Raw genomic sequence first — 21,659 nt, 5'->3', positions numbered from 1 at the left:
GAGAAGCATCTCCTATGTATTTACATAATCAGAGCTTCTATAATTTGTGGCTTTATGTTGATGTAATGGAAGGCTAAGAGAAACAGAGTTACAGATAAGAAAGTACACTGAGATACGCTAGATAACATTTCATATTTCTTATTCTGTAAGTAACAGGATATAAATTAGCTGTTAACAAAAAAAAAATACTTCCTACAGCCAGTATTATCTGTCTCAATGAAGAAGGATAAGTGTATTCCCCAAATAAATGCTGCACGTCAGCACAACCCAGAGACATGTAGTAACTCCTAACCCCCATTGTATATTACCAGAAGTTGTTTGTGTTGCAACAGTTGTTTTGCTTTAAATGTTTGAGATATGCATTCCTCTACATCATTTATTGATCACTAGAGAGGGAAAAAATATAAGAAATGTAAATGTAAGTTTAAAGTCTTAGAGTAATTATTCTTTCACCCCAAGGTATTTCTTTAGGCTACCAACTTAAAATTGATTATATAAATCCTTAGATATGCATTAAAACAAAATACATTCTTCATTCAGAAGTTTTGCTATAGGCTTTTGTTCAACTGACAGAGTACACTAGGGAGTGTAAAAAATATTTATTCAACCTAATTCAACGTAACTATAATTTTCAATACTTAAAAACAAGATTTACAACAGAGTAATGACCTTCTGCCACTCAGGTGAAATAATTTTATAATCCATACAGTATTTTTATAATTGTATTTTTACAATAGCTTTAACTTCCAGAGGAGACCATGAGCTTTCCCATGGAACAAGTTTCAAACCCACTAATTTGCATCATTCAATTCTTCATGAAATCTTAAAAAACAGTAATAAATTGGTTGGAAATATATACAGTGAAGACCACTGAAAAGCTGTTCTCTCGAAATGAGGAATTCTGTAAGAAATACGTATTATATTGTTTCAAGACTATCTTACAGAAAGCAGCAACTGTCAGAGGTTGCTGCTCTAAATAGTTTTATATAAAAGTCAGCCCACTATGACAAATATAATCAGCACTTACAAGATTATAGCAATTCTTCAATTACAGCAAGAACCTCAAAAGTATTTGATATTGATTGAATGTATAATTTTCAATACCTGTATATTTTTTTGAATACTAGTTGGCCATTATATACACTTTCGTACACTTCTAAAATATTACATCTCAGTAATTAAGATAAACATACTATAGAAAAGGTACCATATTTTGAATTTCTCTAACATACATTATTGCAGTCAAATATGAAGTCCCTTCTGCATTTACATAATTTCTGGTGAAAAAAAAATACTTACTTATGAATACTTTCACTAAAAGATTTTTTAAGTCTTTCTCCATGCATTTGACATACTAATATGAATAAGGAAAAAAAAACCCAAACAACTTTGAGAAAAACAAATACATTGTTGTTAAGAAAAATCTTCAAGTACTAAATCTAGGTTACGTCTGGTATGAATATTAAATGGCCATATTATGCTTGTCAAAATTTAACTTCACAAAACAGTTAATTTCTGTTGAAATTAAGTTTATAAATGCATCAACTAACTGAAGTGTCAATGTCTCCCTCAGCTGGCTAATTTGAACATACTGTAACAGTAACGCTTACTGTATAAACAAACTTAGTTTATTACACATTTAAGATTTATCCTTTTGTCCTTTACAGAATGGAGCCAAGTTGTCTCAAGAGCGTCTAGCCTGCTGGTTTATACCATGCTCAGATTAGGTATCCAAAGTGTGGTGTCGCCTCCTTCCAGCCAATCCTTCCACTAGAATCCTTCCTGCCACTAGAGCTGCTGGTATGGGCAGAAGAGAGCCTAGACCTGGTACAGAGCTGAGTTATGCACCGAGGTCTGGAAGTTTAGAAGGATGCCCTAATCTTCAGTTTAAATACAGCTTTAGTGTCCAATGTTCCTTCCTCACACTTCTACTGCTCTTTGTACTTGTATGGATATTTACATAATCAAAAGGAACATGAAAACTAAACAAGTGCTCTAATACTTAACTATAAGCAACTGAAATTTACTTCCCACCATGTAATTAATTTACATGGAGAAAAAAAATGCTGTCCAGCGCCACGTACAAAACAGTGAGAGCCATGAGAAAATAACACTCAGCACTGCAGAAGATACAACAGGACAGTAAAAATTCCAGTCACCTGGAAGCCATGCTAATTTCAGCACCTAGTACTTAGGTGGTTAAAGCTGACATGAGTCCTGTAGAGTGATCTATCTTCTGCTTTCTCTGACCAGTCATTTGAGTGGTTTACACTCCCTGTTTGATACCAGCAAAAACTAAGGAAATCTTTATTGACTGATGCCACACAATTACTCCTTCTTCGCAATGACTCACATTTCCTTTCTAAAGAAAAAATTCCCTTCAGTGTATGAAATGCTGAACTGGATGATAGTGTGGGTATGAAAACACATACAGAAAAGGCATTTGGATATAGTCTACATTAAGTACACAATTTAAAATGTTCTTGTTCTGTAGTTGATGCTTTTTTTTCCCATTCATCATATTGGCCCAAAGGAAATAATTCAGAAGCCTGCTGTCCAACAGGAATACCCAAAAATAATGAAAGCCAAGTCACATTCTTAGGTTCAGTGGTTGCTGAAAGGATTTACCCTGCCACAAGACAGTGTTTTATTATATTTAAAGAAAAAAAAATAGGAGCAGCAACTTATCACAATTCTCCACTACTGTGCAATAATGATGGAACCAGTACAACATGGAAACCTGTTAGGTGAGACTGTATGACATCTGGAGATCACAGCTTTACGCTCCTTCTTGCTCAGGATAATTTAAAATTTTGCGGTGAGCTTGACGCAAATACTGCTGCTGTTTGAAGTAAACCTTAAAAGCTCCTTTTATAGCAACAAAAGCAATTCCACCCTGAAATAAAAAGATATTTTGAAAAACTGCACAGTTCAGCATCATATAATTGCAAATGTTATTTTTAAAAATTGCTGGTCAAAGAAGATGTATTTTCCGATCATATAGCCTTTTCTTTTGAAGTTTAACTAATTAGGACAATTCCCAATGAGTAGCTCAAAGTTTTCTGTCACAATGCAGTATTACAGAGGTTAATGTTACTTAAAGGGATTACATACTGGATCTATTAAACTTCTGAAAGCTTTTATTTGCTTGGAAGTCTGACAAATATTCTAAAAAAACCAACAAACAATCTTATTTAAAGAACAAAGTAAAACGCAGATATGTATCTGCTTTCCTCCCTTTTCTGAATATTATACTATCCATGGCACAAGGAATAATACTAATTACCATTCTGTCACACTGAAAAAGGCCACTTGCCAAAAGCAAGTGTGGAGTGACATGAAATCTGTTTTTTTGTAAAATAAACTTTTTTTTTCAGAAAGTTTTACAATAAGAAGAGACACTAAGAAGCCTTTAATCTGCATGAATGGTTCTAGTATCACTGTTTCTTCCACATGGAAGAGAGGGGTGCATAAATATGTTGGAATTGAAAACAGGGGCTGAAGTGACAGTCAGATGACCAGGGATACCACCTCATCAAACTCAGCATGCTTTCCCTTGAAAGGCCACAAGCCAGAGAGATTATCGACAAAGGAAGAGATTTTCTCCTCTCCTTGTCCTTCACCCTCCCTTCAACTTCTATGGAGAGTTATTTTTCTCTCCTTATTAAAATAAGCAACAAAGGGATTCTCTCAAAGAATTAGTAAACAGAGGCTAATATGAAAGGGTTGATAATATAAACCCCACTCTTCCCTTGCAGAGATTGTTCTTAGAAGAGGCTGGTTCCTCATCTTCATTATCACCCTTAATTACTGCTAACATCTGCCTAGTACATGACCAGATACAAGTTTCAGCCTTGTCTAGAATTGAGATTAGTTTCAGTCATAAGGACAAACTCTCACACACATGATCCTTGTCTGCTGCCAAGATAGGCAACCTTTAAAAAACAAAACACCCCTTCCCTTAATGCCACTCAAGTTCTAGATCAATTTATGTTCCTTTTTACTCCCCCCTCCCCCCCCCCCAACACTTCATATTCCCATATTATAATCATTTATAAAACACTACTGAATCTTACCAAGATTGTCCTTTGTAAATTTGAGTTAACACTGCTGAACATCAGCTTGCCAACTATCGTGGCTATAGTAGGGAAAACTAGAGCTCCACACAGAATACGTGTGGCAGAGACATGATCTGCCAAAGGGTTGGCCTCTGCTGGAATACGAGGAACAGGACATCCAATGCCTAAAGGGACGAGAGTGGGGGAAGAAAAGATTACACAGCCACTACCTCAAATAGAACATAGAAAGCACATTAGTGCCCATCCCAACTCCATTAGAAATCTATAGCCCAATTACTTTGAGAACTATCCCTCTTCTCAGATTCTTACTTTCAAATAAGACCCATGATTTTTAGTAGTTTGTTTTGTTACTAAGGTCTTAATTGAAACCATGCTCCTCCTCCTCTTGCCCCACCTTTCTCACTAGGTGCGATATAAAGACAACCTAAATAGGCTGAACATAAGATAGAGGGAAGGTATTATCCTTTACTTAAGAATGGCAAAAACTACTTGCCTATCCCCATTTCCTAAAGGCACAAATTCAAGGTTCGTATCCTTTTAAATTTGAACACGTTACCTGGAAATATGCTGTTCAAAATTTGTAGCTTATTAGAGTATTTGCGCCACAGCCTGAGCACATAGTCCTCCCAACGAATCATCTTGCCCAATATTAGCATGACTGGGATAGTGGGAAGTCCAATCAAAAGAAATAAAGGATCAGCTCTCTCCATGACGTCAAGACCTTCTTTGTGACCCACAACCTGGTAAATACGTATATAGTTGATAAACATAAAGACCACACCTGAACAAAGAATATAACTTATAAAAAACTGAGTTTGTTTGGGGCTGCCCACACATTTTAAGTTAAAGAAAAAAAAGAGAATAATACTGTTTTATCTAACATACTCAGTTTTCCCTTTGCATCCTTGGTTGCTTATCAAGAATAATGCAGATGAGCTACCAGCCCTAGTTTGCAAGCCATTAATCTTGCAGAGAGCTGTAACAGAATTCCTTACCATCTCAAGAAAAGTTTCATGTGTTTCTGTGTAAGAAAGCTTAAACATCTGAAACATCAAAATAGCATGCTTTCCAAAATGCATAGAAGGATTTACAATTTTAGAATGATTAATTCTACAATCAGAAATTGATTAGATACTACTCTAAAGGATAAATTGATAGCAAGTATCTCAGGATGTTTTAATCAAAAATTTCTGTTATTTAGAAATACCTTATGGAACAGAGATCACAGTATAAAGAAGTAGTGCTTTTCTAGACAATGAAGGAAGAGGTACATTATTTTCAACTGTAGTGGAAATAGCATATCTTCACTTGTACCTTATTTTTAAATGTGGTTAGTGCTACACTTTTAAGGGACAGTCATTACTGATGTGTCTAAACCTTTCTACTGGCTCATAAAAAATAATCAGACTTTGCAGTTTATAAAATGTAGGCATTAAAACTGTAGCAGAAGAGTGCCTTATGTTTCCCTAAAAAGTACATACTTTTTATTTTAAATAAGTAACTCTAGGGCTCTAGTAGGGCTGAGAACAAGAAAAAGAAATTGAAGTGGTAGATATCCTCAAGAGTTGTCTCAATTTAGGAATTACTAAATGCTAACAAAGTCCTTGAAGCGCTTCTAGAAAGAACAGGCTCTTTCATTACTTTTTCTGTAAGAAATCCAGGAAGACTAAAACCACTAAAATAATAATTATTACATTTGTCAGGCATTGGATTTCCCGATGTGTTTTCATTTACTTCTTGTTTTCCCCACAAATGTAAAAAGCTATCAAGTCTTCACTTGCACAGAACTTAGAATTAGGTGGTAAGAACACGCAGCAATAGCAAAATAGCTCCCTGGGGCACAGGTTAGGGACATCACAAAGACTCCCGAGCCTGGTGCAGCCTGGGACTACTACCCACTGCTCCTGTTCCATGTGGGGGGCAATGAATGTGCAGATTGGACTGCGAGGGTGATTAAGAGAGACATCAGGGCCTTGGGACAGTCACTAAAGGGATCTGGAGCACAGGTTATTTTTTCATCCCTACTTCCTGTTGTGAGCAATGACATTGAAAGGAACGGAAGAGCTCAGTCTGTTAATACGTGGCTCCGTGGCTGGTGTCATCGCCACAATTTTGGGTTTTTCAACAATGGAATGGCCTATGCAGCACCAGGCCTGCTGGCAGCAGATGGGGGCTGGCTCACTCAAAGAGGGAGAAGGGTTTTCACCCAAAATTTAGCAGGGCTCATTAACAGGGCTTTAAACTAGATTTGATGGGGGAAGGGGGTATTATCGGGTTTGCCCCTGACCAGCCAAGGGATGTTGTACCAAGGATAGAGGAATGGGGTGCTGGTGAGGGCCTGCAGCCATTAGCTCCAAAATGTGCTGGCTATGCTGCAGCATGCTCAAAGTCTTACGTAGATGAGCCAGGAGCTCCTGGACCAACAGGAGCCAATGGGGAGGCACCATTAATACACGGCACAGGAATGCCACCTGGAGAACAACACAAAGTAATTACAGCTGTTCCAGCCAAGTCAGCCTCAACAAAGACATGGCTGAAGTGCCTGTATGCAAATGCACATAGCATGGGGAACAAACAGGAGGAGCTAGAGATGTGTGCACACCTTCAAGGCTACAATCTCATTGGCACTGTAGAAACTTGGTGGGATGACTCCTACGACTGGAGTGTTAGCATGGAAGGCTACAGGCTCTTCAGGAGAGACAGGCAAGGGAAACGAGGAGGCGGTGTTGCCTTATATGTCAAGGAGCAGCTGGAATGCATGGAGCTCAGCCTAGGGATGGATAAAGAGCCAACTGAGAGCCTATGGGTCAGGATTAAAGGGAAATCGGGAGCAGGGGACATTACAGTGGGGGTCTGCTACAGGCCACCCGACCAAGACGACCGAGTGGATGAAGCCCTCTATAGACAGATAGGGGCAGCATCACATTCACAGACCTTGGTTCTCATGGGTGACTTCAACCACCTTGACATCTGTTGGAAGGGTAACACAGCCAGGCACAGGCAATCCAGGAGGTTCTTGGATTGCATTGAGGACAACTTCCTTCTCCAAGTGGTTGAGGAGCCAACGAGGAGAGGAGCTATGCTGGACCTTGTTCTTACCAACAAGGAAGGGCTGGTAGACAGTGTCAAACTCAAGGGCAGCCTCGGCTGTAGCGACCATGAAATGGTTGAGTTTGAGATCCTCAAGGCAGCGAGGAAGGTGTGCAGCAGACTGACCACCCTTGACTTAAGGAGAGCTGACTTTGGCCTCTTGAGGAATCTGCTTGGTATGGTGCCATGGGATGAAGCGCTGGAGGGAAGAGCGGTCCAAGAAAGTTAGTTAATATTCAAGGACCACATCCTCCAAGCTCAGGAGTGATGCATCCCTACAAAGAGGAAGGCAGGCAGAAGAGCCAGGAGGCCTGCATGGATGAACAAGGAGCTCCTGGATGTGACCAAAAGGAAAAAGGCGGCCTATAGGGAGTGGAAACAGGGGCGGGTAGCCTGGGAGGAATACAGAGGAATTGTTCGAGCAGCCAGGGATCAGGATAAAGCCCAGGTAGAACTAAATCTGGCTGGGGACATTAAGACAAACAAAAACTCCTCCTTTAAGTATGTCAGTGAGAAAAGACAGACTAGGGAAAACGTGGGCCCTCTCCGGAAGGAAACACAAGAACTGGTTACCCGGGACAGAGACAGCTGAGGTGCTCAATGACTTTTTTGCCTCAGTCTTCACTGTCAAGGACTGCAGCCACACTACCAATGACGTAGAATGCAAAGACAAGGATTGGGAAAATGGAGAACCACCCACTGTAGGTGAAGATCAAGTGCAAGACCAACTGAGGAATCTGAAGGTGCACAAGTCCATGGGACCTGATGAGATACATCTGCAGGTTCTGAGGGAACTGGCAGATGAGGTCGCTAAGCCACTGCCCATCATATTTGAGAAGTCGTGGAGGTCTGGCGAGGTTCCTGCCGATTGGAAAAGGGGAAACATAAGCCCTATTTTCAAAAAGGGAAACAAGGAAGACCCAGGGAACTACAGGCCAGTCAGTCTCACCTCTGTGCCCGGCAAGATCATGGAGCAGATCCTCCTGGAAACTCTGCTGAGGCACGTAGAAAACAAGGAGGTGATTCGCGACAGCCAGCATGGCTTCACCAAGGGCAAGTCATGCCTGACAAATTTGGTGGCCTTCTACGAAGGGGTTGCAGTGGCAGTGGAGAAGGGAAGACCAACTGATGTCATCTACTTGGACTTTTGCAGAGCGTTTGACACTGTCCCACACGATATCCTGGTCTCTAAATTGAAGAGACACGGATTTGACAAATGGACCACTTGGTGGATAAAGAACTGGCTGGACGGTCGCACTCAAAGAGTGGCTCGATGTCCAAGTGGAGAGCAGTGATGAGTGGCGTTCCTCAGGGGTGGGTACTGGGACCTGTACTGTTCAACATCTTTGTCGATGACATGGACAGTGGGGTCGAGCGCGCCCTTAGCAAATTTGCCGATGATACCAAGCTGTTTGGCGAGGCAGACACGCTGGAGGGGAGGGATGCCATCCAGAGGGACCTGGACAGGCTGGAGAGGTGGGCCCAAGCCAACCTCATGCAGTTCGACAAGGCCAAGTGCAAGGTCCTACATCTGGGTTGGGGCAATCCCAAGCACAAATACAGGCTCAGCAGGGAATGGCTGGAGAGCAGCCCTGAGGAGAAGGACCTGGGGGTGTTGATTGATGAGAAGCTCAACATGAGCCAGCAATGTGCAATCGCAGCCCAGAAGGCCAACCGTATCCTGGGCTGCATCAAAAGAAGCATGGCCAGCAGGTCAAAGGAGGTGATTCTGCCCCTCTACTCCACTGTCGTGAGACCCCACCTGGAGTACTGCATCCAGCTCTGGAGTCCCCAACATAAGAAGGACATGGACCTGCTGGAGCCTGTACAGAGAAGAGCCATGAGGACCATCCGAGGGCTAGAGCACCTCTCCTATGAGGAGAGGCTAAAAGAGTTGGGGCTGTTCAGCCTGGAGAAGAGAAGGCTCTGGGGAGATCTTATTGCGGCCTTCCAGTACCTAAAGGGGGCCTACAGGAGAGCTGGGGAAGGGCTTTTTACTAGGGCATGTAGCGACAGGACAAGGGGGAATGGCTTTAAACTGGAAGAGGGCAGGTTCCGATTAAACATTAGGAAGAAGTTTTTCACTTTAAGGGTGATAAGGCACTGGAACAGGTTGCCCAGAGAAGTTGTTGAGGCCCCATCCCTGGAGGTGTTCAAGGCCAGGCTGGACGTGGCCTTGGGCAACCTGGTCTAGTGGGAGGTGTCCCTGCCTATGGCAGGGGGGTTGGAACTCCATGATCTTCAAAGTCCTTTCCAACCTAAACCATTCTATGATTCTATGAAGTTAGAAAAAACAAACAAAACCCAGTACTTCTGGAATAGGTAGGACACAGAGAAGAAGCTAGAGTAATGTACCGCAGTACCTTCAAACTGCACTTTTTAGCCTTGCTTTGAAAACCATTCCATTTTATTCTTCAAGAACAGGAAGTTATGTTATATACCACAGCCTCTAAAAATAGGCATAACCAATATCATTGCTGCCAAAAAATTATCCCTTCAGAAAATATTCAGCATTTGTCTTCCAGCTTCTTCACTATCTTCCCCCCAAATTATAAGGTCTGATGCTATCTTTTTTTCTCCTTATAGTCCTTGTCAATCAAACAAGCCTCAGTGTCTTGTCTCTTCTGCTTTAGATTACTATTTCTCTCTGTTCTCAGTAACCCCATACAATTTGTTACTGACCTACCTACCACTGGAGTCACAATACCAATTCTGTATTTATTTTTTCTCCATATGAAGCTTAACCTTTAAAAATAGCTTTTGTGTTTCTCTCTGGCCCTTCAACTGAAGGAAAGCATTCTGAAATGCATCAGGAAACAAGTTGTATTAAACCTAGCATATTTGGGGTCACAAAAGGGATGGCACAGTTTCCTTCCACTTCTAGTTTAATCTCCTTCATTCTTCATTATAAGCAAAATTAAATTATTCTTTTACCCAGCGTGCCATCCATATGATCAAAACACATTAAGTCAGAGGAAAATAGCTAATTCTTCATACCTGGGATTTGACCAGCTGTCTAAACTAATGTTTAGACAGATCCTCATCTCAAAAGCAAAACAACTACTGTAAGGAACATTTATCTTTCCATTTAGTTATGTAGTTCTAGAGAAGCTAAAAAGGTCATGTAAGTTCCTACAGAAAAAGCCTCAGTGTAGCAGTGAGCAAGGAGATAAGGACTGATACATTTCACAAAGTCTAGTTGTAGTATTACAGATGCTTGCAATGTTCATGTAAGGGCCACAGCAAGAACAAAATATCAGACGAGGAAATTCCTAAGCGTACCACTGTGTAATATACAGCCTCATCCACTGGAATGGAGGAGGTATTCAAAGTCATTATACATCACTTAGGCTGCCACTTGACCCTGGCCACTCTGGTACCAGGGAGACGGCATCAACTCATTTGGGCTCCACTTCAAGTGGTTCTCATATACCTTTCTGCTATGAGATCATGTACCAACAGAACCAAAATAGCACACACTCTTGAGACTTGTAGAACTGCAACGCAGTACTGTACAATTAAAGAAAAAGTAATGTCATATGACTTACATGGATAAGGACTACATTGTGTTTTTGCAGTTAGAACTGTGTAGAGGAATACTTATTAGAATACAGATATGTTAATTCTATCTACAACTGAATTAGCATCAGAAATACTTTTATGCTTTCAGGCAACACACAGGTTATGGGTTTGATATAGGAATCAACTAAAATGGTAAAAAAAGTTCTTCTAGCTGTACAATCTTTGAAAACTCTTGTCTAGTTGAACTAGGAGAGCTGTGAACAAGTCTTTCCATAGTTAATAGTCTATCACCTGTCAACATTATTTTTATATTTAAATAGCAAGTTCTCAAGAATGGAAGTAGGAAAAAAGTTTTTTTTTCCCTTTCAACTAACCATACAGTCTGAAGTAATAAAAGAACATACTATTAACTTCTAGTGCTTTGCATTTGCTGTTTATAAATGAACTGCACCATTTGGAGCATGCATTTTCCTTTCTACAATAAAGAAGTGGTAGGACTGAAAAATTCACCATGTCTCAACCCTTTGAATGTCACCAGCAAAATTCTTCTACAGGTAGAAAAGATTGGTCTTATGTCTTTTCTGAAGAATTAGACTACCCATTATTAGGAGTTAGGTGGTAACAGCACCTCTTCTGTAAGACTAGAAGTGGGTTCACTAGCCTGCTATACAAAGGGCAGCCAGCTGCAGTAGTAGTGAATTTTGTTAGTTGCAGACTGAATCATATTTGAACAGGCTTTATACAGTATGATCAGTTAACAGTGAAAAGCTTTCCATCCACCCATCCTGAATTCACTTGTTAACTACACCGGAAGAGCTGAAAGCAGCTAAAGCATGTTTTAAGCCAGTAAAGAAGAGTCTTAATTGACTTTTTCTTTAGAAGACCTGCTTTTGAAGCTGGTAAGAAGAGGGAATGCATATGTACCTGCATCACTGTCACGGCTCCATACGTAACAGCTGTCCAGTATATGGAGCCCACCATTATTCCAGCTGCAGCAAATGGACATGCCTTAGAGATCAGTCGATCTGCAAGATCCAAAACGTAAACAACTGGACCTATGATAAAGGAAAAGTAAGGTTTCAAGATATATACATACACAAGCATACTGAAGAAAGCTCTCAGCATCTATCATGGATAAGAAAGAATGAACTTGGTAAAATGCAAGTCTGACATCCCACACATGCTGTTTAAATGAGAACTTATAATTAAAAAGCTACTAAGCTAAACTTGTAACTTATTTCTACCTACTGTTTCATTCACCACGACATCTTTCCAGGAGATTAATAAAAGTGGTTAGAGTACTGACTAATTTACCCACTAAAGTTGACTAGCTTCCTTTGTCTGTGTTGAATCAGAATCGTTCTGTTGTAGAAGCCATTTTAGCCTTAATTGCTTTTTTGTTAAGATACTTTAGTTTTCAAAAGGAAGAAATACTAATTAGTTGTAATGTACTTCATATGCTTATCTTTGACAGCTTCACCTGAGAATTCTGTCACTAAACTATCCCCCTCAACAGTAAAAAGGAGTACAGTCAATATGAAAGATTCCTTCCGCTAGCAGAGACTGCATTCAATATTTTTAGAGGATCACGTCTCAAATGTCAGAGGAAAAACCCCTCCTATTCAGGTTATTTAGTGCCTTTAACAATGCATTAATAGAGTTTCATTGTTCTGTCTGTGGACAACCATGCTTTCCAGACTTACACAGAGCAAGACAATACCCTGACCAGTGCATAAGGGCATGCTTGCATCTTTTCTTTGAGAAACTGCAAGAGCACCAGCAACGCAAAAGCCAGAAGCTGAAGTCTGAAATGTACACATGGAAGTGAAAAATGTCATCACCATGATCAGATTCCATATTACTTTTGTGTTTGTCAACAAATTCTACATACAGACTGTCTTCCTCCAGCTCATACATAGGAATAGTTCTTGTTAGCTCCCTCCTACTTTTTCCTACTAAAAATTAGCGAAAATAAAGTTATTCTAAAAATCAGCCTATAGGCATTCCTCAAGTAATTAATCCTCCATGCCTCTCATCATGGTTTACCCACTTTGGTCTGTAATTCTTTTACTACTTCCTTTTTTTTTTTTTTTTTTCTCCTTTTTTTTTTTATTTGGGGGGGTAGTAGGGGGTGGTGGTGTAGGGAAGGAGTGATCTCTTGAGCAATGGTGTTAAATGACTTCCTGAAGCCCTGATATACTAGATGTACAGGCCTTCTACTAGATGAATTGCCAGGCTAGTTGGCATGCTCTGTTTTGTACACCGATCCTGAGTTGTATGCCATTTTCCTCCTGATCTCAAATTAATCAAAACTTGTTCTGACCTTGCACAGAATTAAGAAGATTAGGTGCCAAGGATTTTTTTTTTTTACCTTTCTAAAGGTAAATGTATTATATTTGGCATTCTCCAAATATACCAGTTCAATTCTTGGCTTGAATACTCCTAGTACATAACAATTTTATATTCTTATTTTTTTTAGGGTGGTGATAACTTAGCACCCTGTTCCCCAAAAGAATGTCTCTGAACTATCATATTTACACCAAATGAATTAAAAGCTGTGCATTTAAACATACAATCAAGATTTGAAATTCACATAAAAAGACCCTTGCAGAAAATTTATTTCCGTCAGCCTCACTGAGAAAACTGTGACTCCTGTTTCATGACTTAGTTGATTCTTCTCTTATAAGAAAACAGCTCTAGTGTGAATGCTTTCAAAACAACCAGTTCTACTCAGCTCAAGTCAGCCAATGACAACAAGCAACAGGAACATCTACTTGAACTCATTCATTGTCATGTTTTATCAGCATTGGTATTCTTGCAAAGCACTTCCAAATGCATTTGTTTTGTGGGGTGGTGGGTTTTTTTGCAACTTTTTTGCCATACACAAGTATGTGTGTAAATACCATACTGAAGAGCTGCAATTTAAATACATTTAGCTTATATGCAGTCTCAACAGAAGTCATTGTAAATACTGCCAAGTTATGTATCAGACTAGCGGGCAGTCCTAAGCAACTGGGACAGAATATTGCTTAATGTACCCTCTATTCTAGCTCTGTTGGAGCTTCAAGTTCTTAACCTATTACTAAGGTACTTCAAATTGGTTACCTTTGCGTGTGTCTTCTAGTACAGCGTGCATTCTTTGTTTTAGTAATAAGCTGTAGTTTTAAGGGCAGGAAGCATCTTCCTATATGGCTTGTAAGACAGTAAACACCTCAAACACCCTGCTTCAAATATACCAACTGATGTAAATTAGTTCGTAAGTAGTTGACATATTGTAATTATAGAGTTAATTTATTCTCAAGTATCCTGTTATTGATTAGGTACCAAAATTAAAGGGTTTCTGAAGAAGGAACGCTCTACTCAAAATACTAAGAACTGGAACAAGCAGTTGAACTGTATTAACAGTTATGTTTAACTTTCCAGGACAGACTTAAGAAAGTGCTGAGATGTCTATCAATGTGCTGAAAGTAGCAACAAGGTCATAACTGCAAGTATTAAAATGCACAGTAATTTACACATCTTGACTGTTTCCCACAGGCACTGAGAAAGTTGTTTAATTGTACCATTTTGAAAACTTACATTTATTTGAAGAAGGTGAAGACAAGATACTAAATATGATGGGTTTTTTGAGTAAGTCCTAAAGGACGACACAAAACACTGAAGCTTGCCTTATACATCTTGGCAAGGTGATACAGCAACAGCAGAAATCTAACACTAAAGTACTTACAAATTACACCTACTGATACTAATCATTAAAAGAAGCAAGGTACAGAATTAGGTATAAATCTTGAGAAAAGACTAGAAGAACATTGTTTCAATAATATATTTTTAATTAGCTCTTTAGGAAAGAATTAGGGAGGAGGACAAATGTGACTGCTTCTTTTAAGTATTAAGGACGAAACAAGAAATTAAGTGTCACCAAAATAGAAATTAAGGAAATACAAAAGAAAAATATTTTTCATTTTGTAAAAAAATGTTATGCTTTCACAGAGCTTTTTCTGCCAAACTCTTTTCTATTTGTTAAACTGAAATAATTATCTAAAAGATACTTTGGTTACTTTCAAAGTGGCAATAATATTTTCCTATTTAATAAAAGAAGTTCTCGAAGACAGGAAAACAGCTAATAAGAACATAGTTACTACCAATCTCTAAAACTGATATGAACTATCAAATTTGAAATGGAATTATAATTTTAAGAAGATATGGTACTAGGGGGGTTGTTTTGAATTTGTAAATACCTAAAAAAGACACTCACTATTTACTTATAAAGATATTTGTTGATGTCTCATCAAGTTGCTATTACTTCAAAACTATAATCCTAAATAAAAGAAGTTGTATTAGGGACTGCCCTTTCACAGAAATTTGTTTTTAGGAAAAAGTTTCCAGCAGTACATTAGAGAAGTCTTAATATAAGTAAGTTTCTGGGCTATCCCTGCTCAAGTAATTTTAGTTTCTTGAATGGTATGACTAGTAATGTCTTCAGAAGATACCTGCTGCAGCAGACATGGGGCTACTGGCAAGACCGTTTGAGAACATCTTACTGTCTTAACGCTGCCTGCTGTGACCTTGACTGACTTATAGTTGAGTTGTAATGCAGCAGTTTTGGGTTACTAGAAAGAGCTACCAAAGGGCAAGTCTCGCTTGTTTAAGGCACTTAAAACTCATGATTGATGGACCCAAATTCATTTCCCTGCTCTATTATAGATGTCTTGTGAACTCCTACACAAGTCTGAATTTTTATGCCCTTCTCACTTTAAAAGTGGAAAAAGATAGTATTGTGAGGGAAAATACATCAGAATTGCAAGCCTCCATCAAGTTTTGTGGTACGTTCTAAGTGTCCAGATATAAAACCGTGTTTCTCCCCAAAGCCAATGCTAAATGTTATCATTTGATGCCTTCTTTAGGATGAGATTAAGATTCCTCTCTACCTTATCCTTATAGCAAAGCTGAATTGTGGTTGATACATTAATAACTTGGTAGTGAGTTTCATGCCGGTTTATGTTTTCTTGAATATCAACAATACACTAGTCCATATTTTCTTTCCCATTACTCTGTGTTCTATCACAGAAGTAAATGTCATCATCCATGTAAAATTCCCTTCACTCCTTAATTTTGTCAGCCCTTATACTAACAGAAAAGAGGTCCTGTCCCAAAACACTGACAGTGCAAGTTATTTTCAGCTGTTTCATTACAGAAATAAGACACCTAAAAAACCCCAACTTTAAAAATCCTCTAAATGCCTATACTCATGCTGTTTTTGAACAAGCAGTTTTTCTTCTAAATAAAATTTAGGTTTCCATGGCAACATTTAGTTTTCTTGCCCTACTTATATACCCCATAGAACGTGGGAAAACAAGGGCTGGAGTAACAGCAACCGCTGCCAATTTAAACATATACAACCTATTGTGCAGTGTCCTACTCGGCTCCTCAAGTAGACTCTGGAAGACCATCTCCGACTTTTTTTTTCACCTTGACAAACAGAGCTAGAGCTAAAGCAGCGCCCAGCCACCACAGATATGCTGCCGCTTGAATACAGGGCAATATAGACTCAGGAATACCTCCCAAACAAAGTAAAAATATGTTTTTCAGGTAACGCAACAAGTTGCTCAGTAAGGCTCTCTGAATTTCCTTTGATAACAGTTTCTCTGCAAGATGAGAAAAAAAAAAAAAAAAAAAAGGGATGTGTTTCTGTGGTATTATGTGACAATTGCTGAAAGAAGTTGCCCTCTGCTCAACAATAAAAGAAAAAAAAAAAAATCACATTAACCATAAATTAATTATAGGTCAATCACTTTTAAGGCTTATCAATACAGTTAAGTGGAACACATCCAAGATTTTCAGAAGGTATTTAACTAAACCACCAAATGGGACATGAGCAGAATATAAAGTTATTTCTCTCTGTCTGGAAAAGGGAATAGACAAGTTTTCAACAGAACTGATTATCTGAACACAAAAAAGGAAAAAAAAGTAGAACAATATAAAGGAACACACCATTATATTATTATAACATACATATACATATAATTATGACATTATTAAGTCATACATATCTTACCTAGCTTTGGAAATACTATTAAATATTCTGCATTGCACTGAGGACAAGCAACTCTAGCAGTACTGTTTCCTCTCTGCTTTTCATCCACCCAGCGCTGTAGACAAGTCTGATGAACCCATTTCGTAGACCCCCTGCACCTGCAAGGTCTCACCCACTCTGCCGTCCGATCATCCTCATCAGTAGCAAAACAAACCCAGCAGCTTCTGTAATTACAGGAAGGAAAAAAGAAGATTTTTATTTTTTTGTACTTTTACGTGCTTAAAATAAACTTTCACATGAAAAAGAATGTAGTTTAAGAAAATGTGCACCTAGAGGAGATGATGCTTGTTGCTTCATTTTTACTCACCAAAATATAAGTATTTTGTACCACAGTATTGTTCTGGTATTAACATAATATTACAGAGAGCTAAACAACTGCTTTTAATACACTTCAAATTACTAATTTAACTTTTACATAATTATGAATTAAAAAGCATCTAGATGGTAATTCAACCTCTGAATAATTCAACATATGAAAAATCCATGTTTTTTTAGATGTATCTCCTCTTACAGCAGACATTTATTAAGTTTTTAAAATTAAAAATAGAAGATCAATACAGTAGTCTGTTACTTGGGAGACTAACTCCACTTAAATGACAAAACAACACAAATGATACATTGTATCACAAAACAAACTGTAAATAATTCTATTCAATTCATTCCCTCTCTTTGAAAAGCAAAAGTACTTCATTCAGATAAATCTGTTTTGTATTATATAAATTAAGTTAAAAAGTACTTTAGGAATACTACTATACCACTAGAGGAGAAAATTTCTGCACTGAAAAACTACTGGATGTATGATTCAAACTTATTAATTCTATAAGGACAAACCACAAGACTGACAGTCTATGTGACCTGAAGAGAGCTCACATCCCAGCAATTCCCAGATATCTGACCTGATGATTAGGCCAGACCCTTGAACACCTTTCAGCTTGCAAAAGGAAGTAAAATATACATCTAAACTAGGAAAATATCAGATATCTTGACCCAATAATTTAGTTTTTACTGTGAAATAATTTGCTAATTCCAATACTGAAGATACTGAAGTTTAGATAATAAACCAGAACCTAACAAAATAAGGACCTTACTACAGAAATTAAAAAAAAAAAAAAATAATCGAACCAGATTAAGTATTTTACACAAGGTGTTGCAGTCATAGTTAAACCTTTATAAAAGCGTATGGCAACAGCATCCCTATAATTTAACTCTCTAGATACATTCTAATTAGACATTATGCACTAACTGAAGTTTTGCAGCATTATTTTCATGCTGAAGTTTTGTTCTCTTAACAATTTGAGTAACATCATTAAGATAAAACAGTAAAAGGCTTTTTATGTGTAACCACTAACAGACGGTAATTGAGATAGTAAGCTGAGAAATGCTCTGGCACTAAACAAAATAATGTAAAGATTCAAGAATCATGATTGTAGTTTCTGTGGGGATGTTACAGCAGTTCATGGTGCTTTTTCTCTCCCTCCCCTAGCATTTATTGTCAGTAATAAAACTTCTTCCTAGCCTTTTAAACTCTTCAATCAAATCTTTTTCCTTTTTTCAGCTTCTCAACTACTCCTCACCTCTATTCTCTCTCCCCCTCATATTTTTTGTTTGTCTGCCCCTTCTGCATCCCATCTCTAACCTTGGTTAGCATCTGGGAAGAGAAATTACAGTTTAAAAGTCCCTTCCAACTCCAGTCATTTTGCCAGATTGTCTTATTCTTTCTTATGGAAATCAGTGCTAAATAGTTGTCAGAAGAGTTACATATACATCCTGAAGGTCCTTCCCCTGCACCCCTTCCAAAAAAAAAAAAAAAAAAAGCAAAGAAACACTTGTAACTAACTAAAGCTCGTTAGACAAAAATTAGAAGGGAATTATATCCACAGCAAGGGCCAATCCCGCTGGAGCCACTTTCAAAGCAACAAAAATACAGTAATTCCGTTTAAAGATCACTATTTTCTCCCTAGCATGCCACTTGTAAACAGGTTGGGGGGTGGTGGCATGTTTTTGTTTCGTTTTTAACTCCTCTATAAGGAAAAAGATAGGAGGAAAATTTACAATGGGAAACTTGAATTTTGTCAGTCTCAAACTTGAAGTAATCAAAAATATTGTTATCTAACAGCTTCCTTTTATGAACTCACTATTTTGGATAGCATTCAATTTGTAAACCAAAAATGTTTCTCTACAGAAGGATAACCATCTTCTGTTTACAGGAATAACTGTGCCTATAAAATGTTTGCAAGAGATTATTTTAAAGCACAGAATCTTTTTCTGATTTATAGTGGTGGAAGTATACTGAAATTAAGTTGCGAGCATGTAAGAGCAGAACATAGCAACTTACTACTGGCATACTTCTGAAAAGGAACACAATCTGAGATGCAGATTCCAGGGAAGACAGCAGCAAAAGCAATTTAATATTGAATAACAGATAAAACAAACATAACTCATGTCCATGTGTCCAGATGTAAGTACCGAACATATTACAGTAGGTACAGATGTAAATTTTTAACATTGGTGCTCTAAAACTAGAGCTACATCAATTCTGATTCAAGAAGACTGTTCATTTGGAAGACTGACATCTGACTGACATCTTGAATCAGAACTGCAATTTCTTCCATTCATCCTAATGGGAAGGTAAGAAGCAAAGCCAGACTGCTTTTTCTGTCCTTCCCCACAAGATCTGTTTAAATCAGAATCGTCATGTTATGCGCTCCTGTAATACCATCCCTCATTTCACCTTCATGCTCCCGATATGCACCTACAGCAGTCCTAAATGAAAGGACACATTAACCTTCCTAAGCAGGAGCAAAGACGGCCAAGCCACAAGTTAGTAGGAATCTAGATGAAAATGCTGAGACGACCACAAAGATTTGAAAGTATTATGAAGCATGGCAGACATTTTGATTCATTGCACTTGATATCAAGGAGTTCTTAATGCAACTTTTTGCAATGTTTATTAATTTTCTATTTACACCAAGAACCCCTAAGTTTACTATAAGAACAAACAATACAACTCTACTGGTAATTGTTCCTCTGACATTTTTTTTTGCTGCATTAAAGATAAACACTCACTAATTCATTCCACATCCTATTTAGGTCTAAAACTGCTCTAAATTTGTAACTTAGATTTTTATTTTTAAATTAAAGGCTTCACAATAGATCAAGGTAGGTCTGTGTGTGCCAGTAAGGTCAGATGCCACCACACCACAGAAGTCTATAAAGTTTATTCAAATAATGACAGATTTAAGCCTGAACATAATCTTGTTACACTGTGATTTTAGCTAGCAAATTTGGCCATGAATACTCTGTAGATTAAATTCTCTTCAAGTTTTCTGTTAAGGTTAGTAAGTCAAGAAAAATATGCATATTTTCTTTAATTGCTTCATTCAATTTCTTGCCAGGCAATCATATCTGAAAACCTGGAAGACCCGTGAAAAGAATAACAAAATCCTTTACAGACTTAAACCTTTAGCAAGTCATGAATAATGAACAGTAAATTCCTTGTATTCTGTCATCAGCTTTATCTCTTTCCATTGACAGCAGCTGTAGCAGAAAGGGCTAAATAAAACCATTTCAAAACAAGTGTCTTGGCTCTTGCCAGATTTTCCATTTTCTTGTACTGAATAAAATATGACCTTGATTCTTACCACTGAATCAGGTTGCTACTCGGATAACCTGAAATAGAAAAGGCTGACAAGGTGGAACAAAGCATTGTTTCCGATAGAAACTCAAACCTTTTTCCTTGATGACTTTCTACAGAGCCAAATCAATAACACTAATGTATTTTTCCACACTTCCTTGGCTTAAAAAAAAATAATCAAAACAAAACATACACAAAAACCATGCCAATATCATTATTTCAGTTTTGAATATAGGGTTACAAACGCCTTTTAGATTCAGCTCCCCAGCATGTAAAGCTCTCCGGTCTCAAAACTTCTATTCTCTGAGAATATCTCATTTCTTGCATCTGCTTTTTTTTCTCTACCAAAGACAAACTCTTTTCAGGACATTGTGTATGATAAGAGCAAAGCGGATGGAGAGGAAGTTGTATTAAAGACTAGAGATCCTACACTCCAAATGCTGTATGACTAGTCTAGAAAGCCAAGGCCTGCCTAAGAACAGGTTTCTCCAAACAATGAGTTTCTAATTGGTAAGGATGCCACTGTCTCCTGTACGTGGCTGAAGTTACAGCTCCAACACACCAGTAAGATCCTCTGGCACCAACAGACATACCTAGAAGAAGACTGCTTTCTATTTTATTGAGTTATACTCTAAAGGTTACTTTTTTCCCAAACCAGTCTCAGATGGGACAGAGGACAGAATCTAATTCATGTTATTTAAAAATTAAATCTGCCTCAGTCTGTGGGAGCTGAATTAGTGGTGGTTTTGGCAGTGTTAAGGTTAATGGTTGGACTCAGTGATCTTAAAGGTCCCTTCCAACCTACACGATTCTATGATTTTATAATACAGCTTTGTTTTCAAGCAGGCAGGTGGAAATGCATAAGCATTTCAAGTGCATAAGCAATACAAAAAAGTAATTTAAAAGCAATATGTTAATTACATACACACTATAAAAAGTTTGCAGAAATCTTTAATGCCCCATAAGCCCAACAGATATCCTTGTGTCCCCAACACTTAATGGAAGATCACTTGTGAGCCTGGGACAGCACAGCTGCTTTATAGGCTGGTTTCAAATATTCAGTACTGCAAGACAGAATGTAAAAAGTCTTGGAATTTTTTTCCCCAATGCTCAGTGGCACACATGTATAAACAGCAAGCAAAACCAGAAAACTTTGGAGAAAAAGTTCTTGCAAGACTTTTAGCAGACCTAACCCTTACCATGGGAAATGCAAATTTCAACATACATGACATGCTCTAGA

The 21,659-nt window shown here is 38.2% G+C and overlaps 1 protein-coding gene across 2 annotated transcripts in view; it reads right to left on the bottom strand.

Annotated features, from left to right (window-relative positions):
- Positions 1 to 584: 584 nt before the first annotated feature.
- Positions 585 to 21,659, bottom strand: part of MARCHF5 (membrane associated ring-CH-type finger 5) — a 35,097-nt gene continuing 14,022 nt past the window's right edge. The window contains exons 2-6 of one of the 2 annotated variants that reach the window (XM_082486790.1): positions 16,747 to 16,949; positions 11,616 to 11,746; positions 4,636 to 4,819; positions 4,077 to 4,243; positions 585 to 2,896 (exon numbers count right to left, since the gene is read on the bottom strand). In XM_082486790.1, the coding sequence (XP_082342916.1) occupies positions 2,780 to 2,896; positions 4,077 to 4,243; positions 4,636 to 4,819; positions 11,616 to 11,746; positions 16,747 to 16,949 (802 nt within the window). In that variant the 3' untranslated portion in view covers positions 585 to 2,779. The remainder of the gene's footprint in view (positions 2,897 to 4,076; positions 4,244 to 4,635; positions 4,820 to 11,615; positions 11,747 to 16,746; positions 16,950 to 21,659) is intronic. The other variant, XM_082486791.1, reaches the window with a different exon arrangement.

The sequence above is a fragment of the Vanellus vanellus genome (assembly GCF_965231255.1).
Source record: "Vanellus vanellus genome assembly, chromosome: 7".
Taxonomy (NCBI): domain Eukaryota; kingdom Metazoa; phylum Chordata; class Aves; order Charadriiformes; family Charadriidae; genus Vanellus; species Vanellus vanellus.
Note: the sequence above shows the minus strand (reverse complement) of the source record. Positions and strands in the feature narration are given on the sequence as shown.